Raw genomic sequence first — 17,535 nt, 5'->3', positions numbered from 1 at the left:
CAGTATAATATCATATTATTATTTAACAGTCTGTGTTGACGATATCGATATGTGGACAACTACTCACGAATAAAATACGTGTGGGTTTGTCGAACGTCGATCGGTGCCGGAGCCTGAGATGGTTCTTGGATTCGAAATCCTCGGATTGATAGAATTTGATGTATAATCCTGTCTTGGGTGACATCATCGCTTAGTATATTTCCCAATTCAATAAATCCTCGAGTATTCAAAACGGCGGAGTGTTCAGTACCTCGTAGCATTGCTACTAGCTTTGCCACCAATTCAGTAAGTATATGCCCTGGTCCAAAGATTCTAACATGAATACCGGACAGCCTGCTGCGCGCCTGTAGGCCTACGTTATGATCTGTGCATTCTATAGTGATGTATTCCAGCTGCTTTCCCTCCCGATATTTACGAACAACATCTCCTGTCAAACCTGGAATCTTGTAGAAGTCCGCCTCTCCCTCTAGTAGATCGTAGTCTTTAAAGTCACCAGGGAGGACTAGTTTACCCTGTCGCAAAAATTCAAGGATATGTCGAAACATTCCTCCGTTTCTATCGATAAAATGATTGCCATCCTTATCTTTGGCGGTAGCCCCACTATTGGCACCGAGAATGGCACTCAACTTAGAATCTTGAAATTGGCACAATGTTGATCTGGCAGTGGTGTAAACTTTACCACCAACGTTAACAGATAATATACATGTATCATCCATGGTTTCTGCTCGTTTTGATGAATCTTTTTCTTAAATTATAGACCGACGACTAGTTGCCACAGCAGTATATGTTGTACCAGGTTGTACATTAATATAATCTTAATAATGTTCTTAGCGTTGGGCGATACTTGATATCTCGATATCGCCGATACCAGTGGTATCGGTATCGGATGGTCGATACCATTAATTTGGTATCAGTTGGCCATTCGCCGATACGATACTTTGATAGAATACTGAAAAAATAAAATGAATTATTTTATGGAACGTATTGAAAACAAAAATATTCGAAAATTAAAAACAAATATAAACAAATAGGCCTATTCTAATCTTTCATTCTCTATTAGCGACTTCAGGTAGCGAATAAATTGCGTGGTAGGCCCCCAGTACTCCAACTTTGGAGGTGACGCGTATGTAGGGCTGTTAAGACCCCTTTTTCAGCATCGCTGTCACCCAAAGACCCCATATTTTTTTACGAACACATGCTCGCTCCGCGCTCTGTCACCCGAAGACCCTCTATTTTTCCATTTGATCTGTCACCCAAAGACCCTTATAAGTTCAATTTGAACAGCAACTTTCATTTATCACTGATTTTGTTACTTATTTTGAAAAAATAATGAAATTTGAAGCCATTTAGAACTCTAAATTCGATTTTCGAGGTTTTTGTGGCGCTGTTTTGGTTCTCACCCAAAGATTCTATTTTAAAAAAAAGATCATGTTCTCACCCAATGACCCCATATTTTTTACATTTTGCTCTCACCGAATGCCAAAAATCATGCTCTCACCCAATGACCCCATATTTTTTACATTTTGCTCTCACCGAATGCCCCTTAGTGCGAAGGCGCCAGCCCTACACCTATATCCATTTCAAATTGAAGTGCCCCCCCCCCCCGGGGTAGGCCTACACTATCTCGCAGCTACTACTACACAGTGTCAACACCCTATATTATAAATATTTTTTTTTCATACAGCTCCATACTCCGTTGGTGAGCGACGGGCGATTTGTATTTCACAGAACGCAAGAAAAGGAGTCCTACCTGATTGGCTAGAAATCGATCGCTAGATCGCTCAGTGGTAAAGTACAAACTCAAAATGTATTCAATTCTATTGAAATCAATATTCTATTATTGACACAGATAAAGACAGTTTACATATGCATTGTGTTATAGACGTGTGATTGAATATTCTATACAAGCACCTGGATCTTAGGTGAATGGGCAAAATTTGTTCCTTTATACAATTGTAATTCTCAAAATTAAATATATCACAATTTTGATTTACGATTTAAAAATCGTTACGCATAAAATTCAGTAAAATATATCCAGAGCAAACAGCAATGACCGCTAATTAGTGTATTTAATTTCAAGTTAGTTTATTAAAAACAAAACATGGGGTTTACCTGAAAACAAATCGCATTTTCTTGTAATAGCAAGGGTACTATAGCATGCGCAAATCGTAATAATGTGTAGAATAGAAACTTGGTGGTATCTCATATGATAGTCGTATGGTGTAAATGGTATGCCGTTAGCCTGAGTCGCTCGGCCTATCTCGAACAAAATTGCCATGCGTAGCTATTGAAAAACGAGAGGATTCGCCGTACTATCACGGCAATTTTTGACACGAAGATATAGGGATCATGACGCTGTGTACTAGCAACAGCGTTGGCAGATTTAATTTCAATGCATTGTCTATAGGATATGCACTTAGCAGCACACCATGGCGGCGCATGTAGGCCTACATAATAACACAAAATTTAAGATTTTGCCAAAACTGCAGCACGTATTTCATTCAGGGCGTGTTTGTTAAGTTAAATTCATTACAATTAGGTAAAAATCTCGATTTTGAAAATGTTACTTTAAAAGATAACAATTGTTTTCCTAACGTAACGTCACAAAATAGCGACCTATCAATCACATTCAGAGTTTAACCAAGTGTATTTAATTAGTTTACGCTTAGGGATTCTTATAGGATGTTTCACACACTCGAACTTTTCGTGTCCTTGAACATTCAAAGGAATTACAAATATTTTACTAAATATTTTACAAAAGCGATTGTTATGTGTTACGAAATATTTGATATTAGCCAATTGTATTGGTTTTGTTTAACATTGATTTCAAAAGTAAGCTTTGTTTCTATGTTTAATTGATTTAAACGAAAGTTGTAAACTTAGGGACCGTTCATTATTAATGCGGGAGGGGGGGCCGGGAGAATGTTGAGCTTTATGGGTGAAAAATACCTAACCCCCCCTATTGCGATGAATAAATTTTACGTAACCCCCCTATTGAATCAAACAAAATCACATACCCCCCCTTTTCAAGCACAGAGATTGGGATTTTGACACGGGGTGGAGGGATGAGGTTGGAAACAATTTCTTGGAAGTATAGTGAATCGAGCTCTTTTTTGCAACAAAACAAGTTTACTGTAGAAATTCGCCATTTTGAAGTTAAACTGATGAAATATGGTGCAAAAGTGGAATAAATTCGCCCGAAGCGCACAAAAATTTTGGGACTAAAATGGCCTTATATAAGGTTAATTTGGTACGGTAAGAAACTCACATACAGGAGTCAACATTGGGGGTATTTATCCCCCCATCCCCCAGGATCTGCGCCTTATGGTGGCGTACCGGTACCAAGTTTCTTTTTTGACATTAGGGGGATGGTGGAGGAATAAGATCAAATTTCTTGAAGTAGGGGCCTATAGTGAATCCAGCACATTTTGGCGGTTGACTATATGATCACGGTACAAAATACTATTTGCCCTATTGAAGCTAAAATGGTGAAATGGGAACAATTTCATGTGAATAAATAAGTCATCAGACAATTATGTATGGTATGATTGATATTGTTACTATATCATATGCAAGACCTTCCAGGATACTTGGTATTAGAAATAACAGTGAATGACTATTAAATTTCACATGACCCCCCTATCAGGAAAAATAAAATCACATAACCCCCCCCTGTTTGTCTAAGTGAAAATCACATAACCCCCCCTGCATTTTTCCCGGCCCACCCTCCCCCATTAATAATGAGCGGTCCCTTATTGTATCTTGTAGATTAAAGTGACGTTGTCTAGTTTATTATCACCCGGGATTATCACCTGTGTTGTTTGTGTTAAGATTCGTAATCCCATGAAGAGTAAGTTAAGTTCGTTAATGTGGTACAGTCACACGTACCCCCCCCCCCCTTTCCTCCTCTTCTTTAGCTCATTGGTATCGAAAATACATCGGAGTATCGTTTTGGTATCGGTATCGACAATCGATACCAAAAGCTGGTATCGCCCATCCCTAAATTGTTCAATTCAATCTTTTGTCAGACAGGGAAGCCGATCATGGGAACTTTCACCAACAGTTTGCATATGTAATGTACATGACCTAACAAGGGCAAATTGAGGACAAGTCTTTTTTCTCTCTTTCCACCGAGCACACAAAGGTGCCCTATGCATTTATTTATCAAGCATGATCACAGTTATACATAGAATTTATTAAACATCTCAAAAAAGTAACTAACCCCCCTTAAATAATGACCATTATTCAAAAACGGGCTATTGTATTACAAATATGTAAAATGTGTCGGAAGCAGAATTTATTTCTGCGCATTTTGACACCTCATTTGATTATTTTACAAATTTATTTATTTTACAAATTCGGCTAAAAATACATCAAAAAGCAAAGTAAAATTACACAATACATACAAAAGGAAACAAAAGTAAAAATAGACCCAATGGGCTAGCCAGGAAGAGTCAGAAGCATCAAGACACTGTCACCAAAAGGTGTGACTCCTCCAACCCATTGGGGCAATTACATAAAAAGATATACTATTGCACTATTTAAACACATTGTGTGTACATCCACATCACAAAGATGCACCTGCCAGCCACCACACATGTCTCCCCCACCCACCAGCCAGGAACAAAAACCAGACCCATGCCACGTGGAGGCCACTCCAAATCATCCCCAAGCCACATTGCCTACATGAAGGAATACAGAAAACATTCCCAAACCAGGCAACCCGGTGACGACCCCAAGCGAGAGAAAAGAGACACATGCAGCAGCCGACAAGCCCACCCTCCCGATATGGATGTACACATTATTACAAGATGGAAATCTGCTCAGTGACCCCTACCTACACATGGATTTACCCCCCCCTCCTCCCCGACCCACCTGAACCCAACCAACCCACCCAGCAACACCCCACTCCCACCCACTTTTGATACGATAGCCCAGAAAACGATAAAACACCAGTCAATTTAATGTAGTGAGGTTCCACTTACAACAATTCAAAAACACTCAGATATCATTACACAGATTTCCTTCCATTATACTGAATACAAGTCAATAGAATTTACTGCAACTTTCAAATCTTGGGTTACATTGATTTAAATGTAGGCTACTCTGTGACGTCAATATTACCTTATTAAGACGATTGCTACAAATGAGATGTCACAATACGCAGAAATAAATTCTGCTTCCAACGCATTTGACAGATTTGTAATACAATCGCCCGTTTTTGAATAATGGCCATTATTTAAGGGGGGTTAGTTACTTTTTTTGAGATGTTTATATAAGCCTGATTGAGCCACAACAAATATACAAAACATGTGAATTGCAAAACTATTACACATAGAGGACAATTCATAATTCTTTTAATTTTAAATTATTTGTATTTTCGCTCTACATAAAGAAATATCACAATGTTGAAATTCTTTTGAGGGTTGATTTTCATTTTATAATTAGGCCTACATGTATTAGAAAATATTCTTGTATTATGCGATTCTAGATTGCTTTTTAGTAATTGAAAAAACTCGAAATAAATTATTCCGTAAACTTTAAAACTCAACCGTCCCAGCATTATCAAAAGTTCACCTTGAACTTAAAATCCGCATTTCTCATGCAACATGTGACCGCAGACAGGTACATAAACATGCATGAGACATTGAACTTTTTTTCTTTCTTTTTTCCCTCAGGTATAAATGACTGTAAGCATAAGAAAGGCAAAGGAAACAATGCAAACACTTTTAGTTGTTTTCAAAAGTGTCATTGTCCCACCATATCCCTGGTCCCACACATAAATTATTGTGATGTTGTCTGGGGGACCTGTAATGCCAAAGACCTGGATGTAATTCAAAAACTTCAAAATGAGACATAGAACTTTTTTTCTTTCCTTTTTACCAGGTGGTGTATGACGTGCACCCTAAATTCAGTAAATTTTCATCGTCAACCGTGTAATTGAATGGGATTATTTTGAAATTTTAAAACGCTTGAAATATCACAAACAAATAGGCCTATGTTGATAAATAATATAAATACAAGCTAAAACCGTTGGGGTTCGATAATGAACCCCACAAAACTAACTGAGTATATGGAAAATGCCATACGGCCGGGCGGTTTCACGAGTTGCCGGCTCGATCATGTCATCCGCCGCCTGCTTTTTACCTCAGGTATAAATGACTGTAACGTCTGTAAGAAAGGCAAAGGTACTACAATGCAAACACTTTCACTGCATGGTTTTCAAAAGTGTCATTTGTCCCAACACATAGATTATTGTGATGTTGTCTCCTAAGGGAGTGTTCAGAAATACTTGGGGGAGGGGGCTGGAAAGTATGTAGGGGTCATCAAATTTTAGGAGTTCTGAATAGGGGAGTTCAAAGTTTTTGGGGTATAAAATTCAGGTTTTTTACGCTTTTTTGGACAAAAAAGGTCCAAATCATGGGAAGAAAGTTTTTCAAAATCAGCACCCCCAAAAAAATCCTGCGTACGGGCCTGGGGAGGGGTAAAAGGTTTTTAGCACGTGGGGTGGGGTGTAAAACTCCTGAAGCAAAAAATGCAAAATAGCCTGCAATTTTTCGCGCGCTGCACACGCAAATGTTCCAGTAAAACCAGAGCAAAAGTACATGCCAGATAAGGGATTTCATCAGGTGCTTTATGTATTTTGACAATAGTTAGAAATATATAAATATGAAGTGTAAAAAAAAAATAAAAAAAAGTGTCTTGTCTATAACTTAATTTTGAGGTTTGTGTCAGTTCCTTCTGGTCTGCTATTAGCTATTTTAAACTGTTGTGATTTGGTAGTTCACAACATCTTACGAATGGTAAAAACTGCATTGCTCAATTCATAGCGAGCGTGTAGAAGAATTAAAATATCACAGATGTACTTTTATAGGTGATGCGGTTCTTGAGTTACGTTGTATAGAGGGCTGAAAGACAACACTTTTGTAAAACGTACACAACTCATTTTAAAACAACAATAAATTAAGCAAGTTTGCAAAGTATACGATTTGTAGAATGAACTTTTGCAAAACATCAAGGTGTTATTTTTCAATAATATATACATTGATCTAGAAAATGAAAATCGATTTTTAGGTTGCTTCGATCAACAATACCTCGTTTACCCTTAAAGTTAAAATCACTAAAATGCTGCAATATCTTTGTTCTTCTTCAGTGTTGACAATTTTTACAGTAATGTTCATGTACAGATTTATAATTTATTATCATTGAATATACTCGTATATATACATTTATTTATTTATTTATTTATTTATTTATTTATTTATTTATTTATTTATTTATTTATTTATTTATTTATTTATTTATTTATTTATTTATTTATTTATTTAAAATTTAAAAGTTTAGGGGCCTGAGCTTTCGATCCTAGCAGGATCTTTATCAAAGGCAAAGTGACAAGACAACACACAAACATGCATATATATAGTGACATGGACATAAAGGAAAAGGAAATTAGCAAGACAATAGAAGACATAAGTGGTTCCTGGGAACTATCAATTGGGGCAGGAAGTGGGATGTAATGAATGGAGATGAGAGGAATAAGAAAATGAATGAAGACAATGGGCTGAATAGAAAAATGAAAATGTGTGGTAAAAATAAAACTACATGAACATAATACATGATGATGGAAGTAAAATGAAATAAAAACTAAAATAATAAAGTGGATGGAAAATATAAATAACAAAATAGGAAGAAAAAAAAAAAAAAATGGGGGGAGTGGTTGGAATATTATGATAATGAAAATCAAGTTAATCGTTTCCCTCTTGGATGTTGAGACCATGTGGCTGGATGGTACGTAGGCGCTTCATCCAGAATTTCTCCCTGCTGGCACGGACGGTGTCAGGACGGTTACCTAAAGACTCAATCCCTGAAGGATCATGTCGGAGATAGAGTGGTTGGGGAGGTTAAAGTGACCACCACCAGGGTGTCAAGCTTCTTGGTGTTGACTGTGGACCGGTGTCCATAGAACCGCTTCTTAAGTGCATTCTTGGTTTCTCCCACATACTGTATACCACAAACTCTGCAAGAAATGAGATACACTACATTAGATGTGGTGCAGGTGATGTTGCCCCTGATCCTGTGGGAGGAATTGTTGGAATTACTGGTGACAGAATCCCCTGCTTGGATATGGTCCTTGCAAACAACACACCTGGAATCACATGTGACAGTACCCTGTTGTGTGGAAGGAATAGTATCAGAAAGAGGGGGACTTCAGCTCTCACAAGAAGATCTCTAAGATTGCGGGGACGTCTGTAGGCCAGGATGGGGTTATCGGGAACCGCTCGTTGTAGCCGATCTGAGGTTTGAAGTATATGGTGATTGTCATTAGTGATGCTGCGGAGAGGAGGGAGGTTAGGATGAAAAGTGACCACAAGAGGGACTCTGGTATTGGTGTCTTGGCTTCTTGGCTTCTGCTTCAGTACATCTGACCTGGGAAGAGATTTGACCTTGTTGATGGCCTGCTGCACTTTGTGTGCGCTGTGTCCCCTAGTTGTAAGGTTCCTCTTGAGGTCCCTAGCATGCTGTGAAAAGTCAGAATCATTAGTACAAATGCGGCGGAGGCGGAGAGCTTGGCTGTATGCTATACCACTTTTGCAATGTTGGGGATGGCAACTGGAAGAGTGTAGATACTGGTGACTGTCTGTGGGCTTGGTGTAGAGATCTGTGACAAGGGAGTCATTTTCCTTTCTGATGGTGACATCCAAGAAGTTGACCTGGTGGTGAGAAAGTTCAGATGTGAATTTAATAGTTCTGTGGAAAGAATTGACATGGTCAAGGAAAGTGTGAAGGCTGTCTTCTTCTCTGGTCCAGATGAAAAACACATCGTCAATGTACCTCCACCAAATCCATGGACGACAAGGGGCCGCATCCAACATCTGCTCTTCAAGCCTAGACATGAAGAGGCAGGCGAACGACGGTGCCATGCGGGTCCCCATCGATGTCCCAAATACCTGTAAATAGTGCTCTCCCATGAAGGTGAAATTGTTCTTAGTTAGTACATGATTCATGAGAGTTTTCAGATCATCAATGGGGGGACTGGTGTGGTCACTTCTAGACAGCGCTTCACAGGTAGCTGCAATTCCTTCACTGAATGGGATATTAGTATACAGGGATGACACATCACAAGTGCCAATGATGGCAGTGCTGGGGATCTGGTCCTTGATGGCTTCAAGCTTCCTGAGAAAGTCTGGGGTGTCGTGTATGTATGACGAAGTCTGTGAAACAAGGGGTTTAATGAAGTGGTCAACGTAGAGAGATATGTTCTCAGTGGGGGAACCATTACCGGATACAATGGGTCGACCAGGATTCCCGGGCTTGTGGATCTTGGGGAGGAGATAAAATCGAGCAGCTTTAGAATCTGTAGGAGAAAGAAATGCATGGGCTTTGTCGGTTAATTCATCACGAGCATGCATGTCATCCAGGGTGGACTGTATCTGTTGAGAGAAAGAGTCAGTAGGATCAGAATCAACAAGAGCATAGTTAGTACGATTGTTGAGGTGCTTCATGGTCTCATCGATGTACTTTTGGCGTTCTTTCCACAGAACTATTAAATTCACATCTGAACTTTCTCACCACCAGGTCAACTTCTTGGATGTCACCATCAGAAAGGAAAATGACTCCCTTGTCACAGATCTCTACACCAAGCCCACAGACAGTCACCAGTATCTACACTCTTCCAGTTGCCATCCCCAACATTGCAAAAGTGGTATAGCATACAGCCAAGCTCTCCGCCTCCGCCGCATTTGTACTAATGATTCTGACTTTTCACAGCATGCTAGGGACCTCAAGAGGAACCTTACAACTAGGGGACACAGCGCACACAAAGTGCAGCAGGCCATCAACAAGGTCAAATCTCTTCCCAGGTCAGATGTACTGAAGCAGAAGCCAAGAAGCCAAGACACCAATACCAGAGTCCCTCTTGTGGTCACTTTTCATCCTAACCTCCCTCCTCTCCGCAGCATCACTAATGACAATCACCATATACTTCAAACCTCAGATCGGCTACAACGAGCGGTTCCCGATAACCCCATCCTGGCCTACAGACGTCCCCGCAATCTTAGAGATCTTCTTGTGAGAGCTGAAGTCCCCCTCTTTCTGATACTATTCCTTCCACACAACAGGGTACTGTCACATGTGATTCCAGGTGTGTTGTTTGCAAGGACCATATCCAAGAAGGGGATTCTGTCACCAGTAATTCCAACAATTCCTCCCACAGGATCAGGGGCAACATCACCTGCACCACATCTAATGTAGTGTATCTCATTTCTTGCAGAGTTTGTGGTATACAGTATGTGGGAGAAACCAAGAATGCACTTAAGAAGCGGTTCTATGGACACCGGTCCACAGTCAACACCAAGAAGCTTGACACCCCTGTTGGTGGTCACTTTAACCTCCCCAACCACTCTATCTCCGACATGATCCTTCAGGGGATTGAGTCTTTAGGTAACCGTCCTGACACCGTCCGTGCCAGCAGGGAGAAATTCTGGATGAAGCGCCTACGTACCATCCAGCCACATGGTCTCAACATCCAAGAGGGAAACGATTAACTTGATTTTCATTATCATAATATTCCAACCACTCCCCCCATGTTTTTTTCTTCCTATTTTGTTATTTATATTTTCCATCCACTTTATTATTTTAGTTTTTATTTCATTTTACTTCCATCATCATGTATTATGTTCATGTAGTTTTATTTTTACCACACATTTTCATTTTTCTATTCAGCCCATTGTCTTCATTCATTTCCCTATCCTTCTCATCTCCATTCATTACATCCCACTTCCTGCCCCAATTGATAGTTCCCAGGAACCACTTATGTCTTCTATTGTCTTGCTAATTTCCTTTTCCTTTATGTCCATGTCACTATATATATGCATGTTTGTGTGTTGTCTTGTCACTTTGTTTTGATAAAGATCCTGCTAGGATCGAAAGCTCAGGCCCCTAAACTTTTAAATTTTACTTAAACAGGCTATTTTTGTGGATAAGCAGTTTACAACAGCTCACCTTTTAACGTTATTTATTTATTTATTTATTTATTTATTTATTTATTTATTTATTTATTTATTTATTTATTTATTTATTTATTTATTTATTTATTTATTTATTTATTTATTTATTCTTTATTGAGGGTTATACTGCTTCAGTGACAAGCACTGCTTTTCAAGCAGGCCCTCATTGTATACATGTTAGAGCAACAAAATATATTACGATACACAATATTTACAAAAATAGCATGGTATTTACAATGTATTTACAATATACTAGTATTACAAATAAGTAGGCCTATAATGGTGTCATCAACTACAAGATAATTATAAATACCATGATTCAAAATACAGAAATACAATAATTATATACAAAAATCAAGCAAGCAAATGAACAAAATGTAGATAAAGACAAGCCTCAATTTCTTTAATTTTTGACTGAAATTGGCCTAAAGTCATAATTATTTTCCATCTGAGCTCTTACTGTCGGTGGCAAAGAATTCCATGCATAGGCTACCCTGACGTGAAAAGTACGTTGACCTGAATTTTATTTAAATTTGGGCACAATCAATGTATTAGAAGTATGATTTCTAGTTATATGATTATGGTTATCATGAACAAAATCAAATTGAGAAGATAAGTATGATGGATATTCATTCTTTAAGCATATGAAAACAGTCATTAATAGAGTATTATACAACTAAATCATGTTGCATTACAATCATAGGCGGAGGTAGCTTGGAGAACCGGGGTACTCCTTTCCCTCCCTAATTTTTTCCATGGGGGACATCCCCTAAAAATCATAATAGAAGAAAAAAAATAAAGCAATAATAATATTGCCCTGTGCAACTTTTTAGCACGTCAAAAAGCACCGTGTTTAGGGGCAAGGAGTCTCTTTTCCACCCAAATTCACCCCGATCATGGGCCAAAATAGTGTAAAATGAAAAATGTTTGCGCGCTGTGTGTGCACAGACACAATAAAGGCAAAATAATGTAAAATCCAAAATTTTGCCCACTACACTCGCACATCGTCCCCGCAATAAAGCCTTTTTTGGAAGCTCAAATACATGTACAGTCTCTCTAAAAACAAAACCGGTATACGGTATAGACGAATCCAACGAGCCAAGTCATGGTCAGGATTTGGTCGGACATCTTTGGGTAGCCGCTAGCACCAACCTGGTGTTTTGAGAGTCCAATTGTGCAAATAAAAGCCGCCTAATACCTAGAAAAGATGCAAGGACGAGGAGGGTTAATAGAATAATTAACCCTCGTTTCATCTTTTCTGTTTCGGGAGCTCTATTGTTCAGAAACGAAAACGCAAGGGATTTATGTGAATTGATCTGCTCCTTGAATTCATTGAAGTACCAATCAGCTGATTTCAAAAGGTAGATACCTGCATGCCTGTTGTTAATAAAGGCTGGATAAGACAAGAATGGAACACCCACAGTGTGTGGATGACCGGTGTTTTTAGTGGTCTAGCGCCCCTTTCGCTCGCTTTAATGTCCTCTAATACCGATAGGCCTTTGATGTTGGTAAACTGATTCACATGTAAATGTAACAAAATGCCAATCCGAATGAAAAGGTCGAATTTTCTGTAAAAACGTTGAAATATAGGCCCAATTGTCAGATTAACAATTGATTGTCATACCATGTCATATTTATTCAACATCATCATCATCATCGTCATTGTCATCAACATCGGCACCATCACTATCATCATCATCATCATCATCATCTCATCTCATCTCATCATCATCATCATCCTCATCATCATCATCATCATCATCATCATCCCCTCCTCTCCTCTCCTCTCCTCTCTCCTCTCTCCTCTCCTCTCCTCTCCTCTCCCCTCTTCTTCCCCCTCTTCTTCTCCTCACCCCCCCACCTCTCCTCTCCTCTCCTCTCCTCTCCTCTCTCCCCCCTCCCTCCCTCCCTCCCCTCCCCTCTCCTCTACCAGATCATCTCCGCGTCTCATCATCCCACTCTCTCAAATAATATACATTTAAAATAGATTTGAGTCTGGCAATTTTGCCTGAAGCAATTATCAGATTACCAATTCCAATGAAATAAATCCTATTAGTTTCACTTCAACGCACTTCTCTGGTGTTGCATATTACCAAGTTTTAAGGTGTATTTGGGACGAAAATAATTCCCCATTATCGCTACATAAGCATAATATGACCGATTTTTGCGCGATTGCACGTCGAACAAGTATACGTAATTCTTGGCAACACTGATTACTATTGATTAATTTATATTAATCATGTCAATGTATATTTCTACGCTGGGTTATTTTCAGGAGATACTCCCGCTTAGGCTGGAGTACCTATACACCCAACGCAAGTCAATTGAAGCCGTACACTTTATCGCGAATTTACCACCGTAAAATTTAGACAATTCTTTTGTCTAGATTAGCATCAACCCTCTCATCTCACGTTTTCCATGTCAGAAATTAACATAACTCCCGAAACCGAAACAGAAGTTCTCTTCGTTCAACTTTTCTGTAGTCAACAAAAGACTAGAATAAAAGGATTGTTCACACGTACCATGCTAACACTTCAAAATAACAATGAGATCCGAAACCGAAACCGGAAACCGAAACCGAAACAGAAAAGATGAAAGGACCCATAGATGATTCCGCAGGTAATCCCATCGCATCTATTCATACATAGTCCTTTTGTTCGCAAGTACATCAATGCATACCGCGTGTCGTTAATCCGATTATTATGTATTAAGGTGTAAAACGGGTGATGGAATGCAGTTTAAAATTTCCGCCAAGGCCGAATTATTTCACATTTTGAGTGCATTGTAGCCGACGGCTACCCAACTAAAGGCTGCTAGTCAGGTGTAGGAATGCGTGAATTTAGATTCGTCTATAGACGAATATAGGCTACAATGCACTCAAAATGTGAAATTATTCGGCCTTGGCGGAAATTTTAAACTGCATTCCATCACCCGTTTTACACCTTTCGCGAAAACACAGGTAGGCAAAAGAATAACACAATACAGTTCACACACAGCATGGTCTATTCGTTGTTAATAATCGGATTAACTATACGCGGTATCTATGCATTGACGTACTTGCGAACAAAAGGACTATATGTATGAATAGATGCGACGGGATTACCTGCGGAATTATCTCCATTATATATATTATTAGCTATTATTCTATTCACCCTCCTTGTCCTTGCATCTTCTCTAGGAGCGTGTTTATAGTGGTGTACGGTATTTATACGGTATCATTATACGCATATGGGATTAGAATGGAATGTGACTTATCCGTTATCTCGGCTGTTTATAGTGGCAATCAATAGCGCTATTCTGAATCCGAGGTGGTTGAACTCAGCGTGTTCGAGGTCACCGCAATGCAATGTGGGAGACACAAATATGTTGCCAGTTTCAAATAGTTTGCCGTCGAAACGATACCGACCATTTATAAAAACATTATTGTTACAGATCCGTACCATATATGTAGGTGATGTGTTATTACAGTGACAAATTTGAGCTCGGAGAGTTATATTACCCTGCTCCACTTCCTTGAATAACGGTATCGTTAATCCCTGTCTGTTTATAGTGGCCGTATAGACGAATCCAACGAGCCAAGTCATGGTCAGGATTTGGTCGGCCATCTTTGGTTTCCCGCTAGCACCAACCTGGGGTATTGAGCGCCCGATTGTGCAGATAAAAGCCGCCTAACACCTGGAGAAGATGCAAAGACGAGGAGGGTTAATAGAATAATATATACAATAGAGGTAATCCTGTCGCATCTATTCATACATAGTCCTTTTGTTCATCCATTTGTACATCTATGAATACATGCGACGGGATTACCGGCGGAATTATCTCTATTGACTATTGTATTATTCTATTAACCCTCCTCGACCTTATCTAGGTGTAAGGCGGCTTTTATTTGCACAACTGTTGGAACTGTATTGTGTTGTAAACTTAAAGCAATCTTTTGTCTACCTGTGTTTTCGCGGAAGGTGTAAAACGGGTGATGGAATGCAGTTTAAAATTTCCGCCAAGGCCGAATCATTTCACAATTTGGATGTATTGTAGCCGGCGGGGACCCAACTAAAGGCTGCTAGTCAGGTGTAGGGATGCGTGTATTTGGATTCGTCTATACGGAAAGAATATACTGCAATATCCATCGATATCGAAGGATATCAGTTCCGTATAATATGTGCGGCAAATAGCGCTATTGGTCTGTTTATAGTGGCGACCAATACCGTATAAGATGTACTTATACGCTAAATACCGGATAATATGGCTCACTATAAACACGCTCTATGTGTTAGGCGGATTATATTTGCACAATTGGACGCTCAAAACATCAGGTTGGTGCTAGCGGCTACCCAAAGATGTCCGACCAAATCCTGACCATGACTTGGCTACTTGGATTCGTCTATAGACGAATCCAAGTAGCCAAGTCATGGTCAGGATTTGGTCGGACATCTTTGGTTTCCCGCTAGCCTAACACCTAGAGAAGATGCAAAGACGAGGAGGGTTAATAGAATAATAATATACAATAGAGGTAATCCTGTCGCATCTATCATGTCTATTCATACATAGTCCTTTTGTTCATCTATTTGTAGGCCTACATCTAGGAATAGATGCGACGGGATTACCTGCGGAATTATCTCTATTGTATTATTCTATTAACCCTACTCGACCTTCTCTAAGTGTAAGGCGGGTTTTATTTGCACAACTGTTCATTGTGTTGTAAACTTCTTTTGTCTACCTGTGTTTTCGCGGAAGGTGTAAAACGGGTGATGGACATGCAGTTTAAAATTTCGGCCAAGGCCGAATCATTTCACATTTTGGATGCAATCCCTCGTTTCAAGTTTTCTGTTTTAGGAGCTCTATTGTTCAGAAACGAAAACGCAAGGGATTAAGTAGGATGGTGTGTAAGTTGACTTCATTGTTACGTTTGGGGCATCATGCTTCTCATTTGAAGAGGTAATAATAGGTGCTGTCAATCACACTTATGTCTGTCAATAAAGGTTGGATAAGTCAATTATATGCAACACTGGCGTCTCAAGTGGGCAATCTTACTCACTCAAAAAAGGACCCACGCCTCTTCTCCTCTCGCTTTCTTCTCTTTCTAGTCTGTCTGTCTCTCCCCCTCCCCAACTCTCACCTGTGCCATCTTTTGAATTATGTGGATATCTGAATTATATTGGATGTTGTATTTCCTTTACCCTACTGTTTTAGCAGTAGGCCTATGATCAACGTGGAAAAATCAAAATAAACGGAATAAACTCCTCCCTGCTCTGCTCGCCCCCTCTCTTCTCTCGATCTCCTCTCCTCTCCTCTCCTCTCCTCTTCTCTCCTCTCCTCTCCTCTCCTCCACCAGATCATCTCCTCGTCTAGCATCCCCACTCTCTCATATAATATACATTTAAAATAGATTTTGAGTCTGGCAATTTTGCCTGAAGCAATTATCAGATTACCAATTCCAATGAAAGAAATCCTATTAGTTTCACTTCAACGCACTTCTCTGGTGTTGCATATTACCAAGTTTTAAGGTGTATTTGGGACGAAAACAATGCCCCGTTTAATCGCTACATAATCATAATACGAGGGGGTATCAAAAAGTTTTAGAAATCGTCCAGAAGTGAAAGAGCTATATCAATGAAATTTTGTCAGTGCAATCACTAGTCCTTATGTACACTATGGTGCAAAAATGGTCTCATAAGTATGTTTACTTTTTTTACAGGCGACACTAGGTGCTAATAACCTGCTGTCCTAGTTACTGCGCATAAACTTCAAGATTGAGAAAATTGAGGCAAGCAGCGTTATTAAGATCCTGCATTTGAAGGGTTGCAGTGCCTAGAAAATCGATGATGAAATGAAAGTTATCTTCGGTGGTGATTGTGATATTGTCACTGTTGCTTTTTGGAAAATGAATTTTTATTTCATCACAGATTTTTTTGGCACTGTAACCCTTAAAATGGAACTTAATCATGCTACATGCCTCAATTTTCTCCATTTTGCTGGTTATGCGGTACATAGGCAGGTACTGACATCTAGCGCCTGTAAAAAAAAGTAAACATTCTTATGAGACCATTTTTGCATCATAGTGTACATAAGGACCAGTGATTGCACTGACAAAATTTCATTGATATAGCTCTCTCACTTCTGGGCGATTTCTAAAACTCTTTGATACCCCCTCGTATAACCGATTTTTGCGCGATTGCACGAACAAGTACGTAATTCTTGGCAACACTGATTACTCGTGTTAATGTATATATTTCTACGTTGGGCAATTTTCACAATCTACTCCCGCTTAGTCTGGAGTACCTATACACCCAACGCAAGTCAATTGAAGCCGTACAATTTATCGCGAATTTACGACCGTAAAATTTAGACACTTCTTTTGTCTAGATTAGCATCAACCCTCTCATCTCACTTTTTTTCATGCCAGAAATTAACATAACTCCCGAAACCGAAACAGAAGTTATCTTCGTTCAACTTTTCTGTAGTCAACAAAAGACTAGAATAAAAGGATTGTTCACACGTACCATGCTAACACTTCAAAATAACAATGAGA

General features: G+C 39.3%; 1 protein-coding gene across 1 annotated transcript; it reads right to left on the bottom strand.

Annotated features, from left to right (window-relative positions):
- Nucleotides 1-910: 910 nt before the first annotated feature.
- On the bottom strand, nt 911-10,767 carry LOC140156563 (uncharacterized). The gene is made up of 3 exons (XM_072179503.1): nt 10,698-10,767; nt 8,100-9,541; nt 911-949 (listed from the first exon to the last, which is right to left on the bottom strand). The coding sequence occupies exons 1-3, from the start codon at nt 10,765-10,767 to the stop codon at nt 911-913; spliced, it is 1,551 nt and encodes a 516-aa protein (XP_072035604.1).
- Between the last annotated feature and the right edge of the window lie 6,768 nt (nt 10,768-17,535).

The sequence above is a fragment of the Amphiura filiformis genome, chromosome 7, assembly GCF_039555335.1.
Source record: "Amphiura filiformis chromosome 7, Afil_fr2py, whole genome shotgun sequence".
Classification (NCBI taxonomy): Eukaryota; Metazoa; Echinodermata; class Ophiuroidea; order Amphilepidida; family Amphiuridae; genus Amphiura; species Amphiura filiformis.
This window is presented reverse-complemented; position numbering and strand designations above follow the sequence as displayed.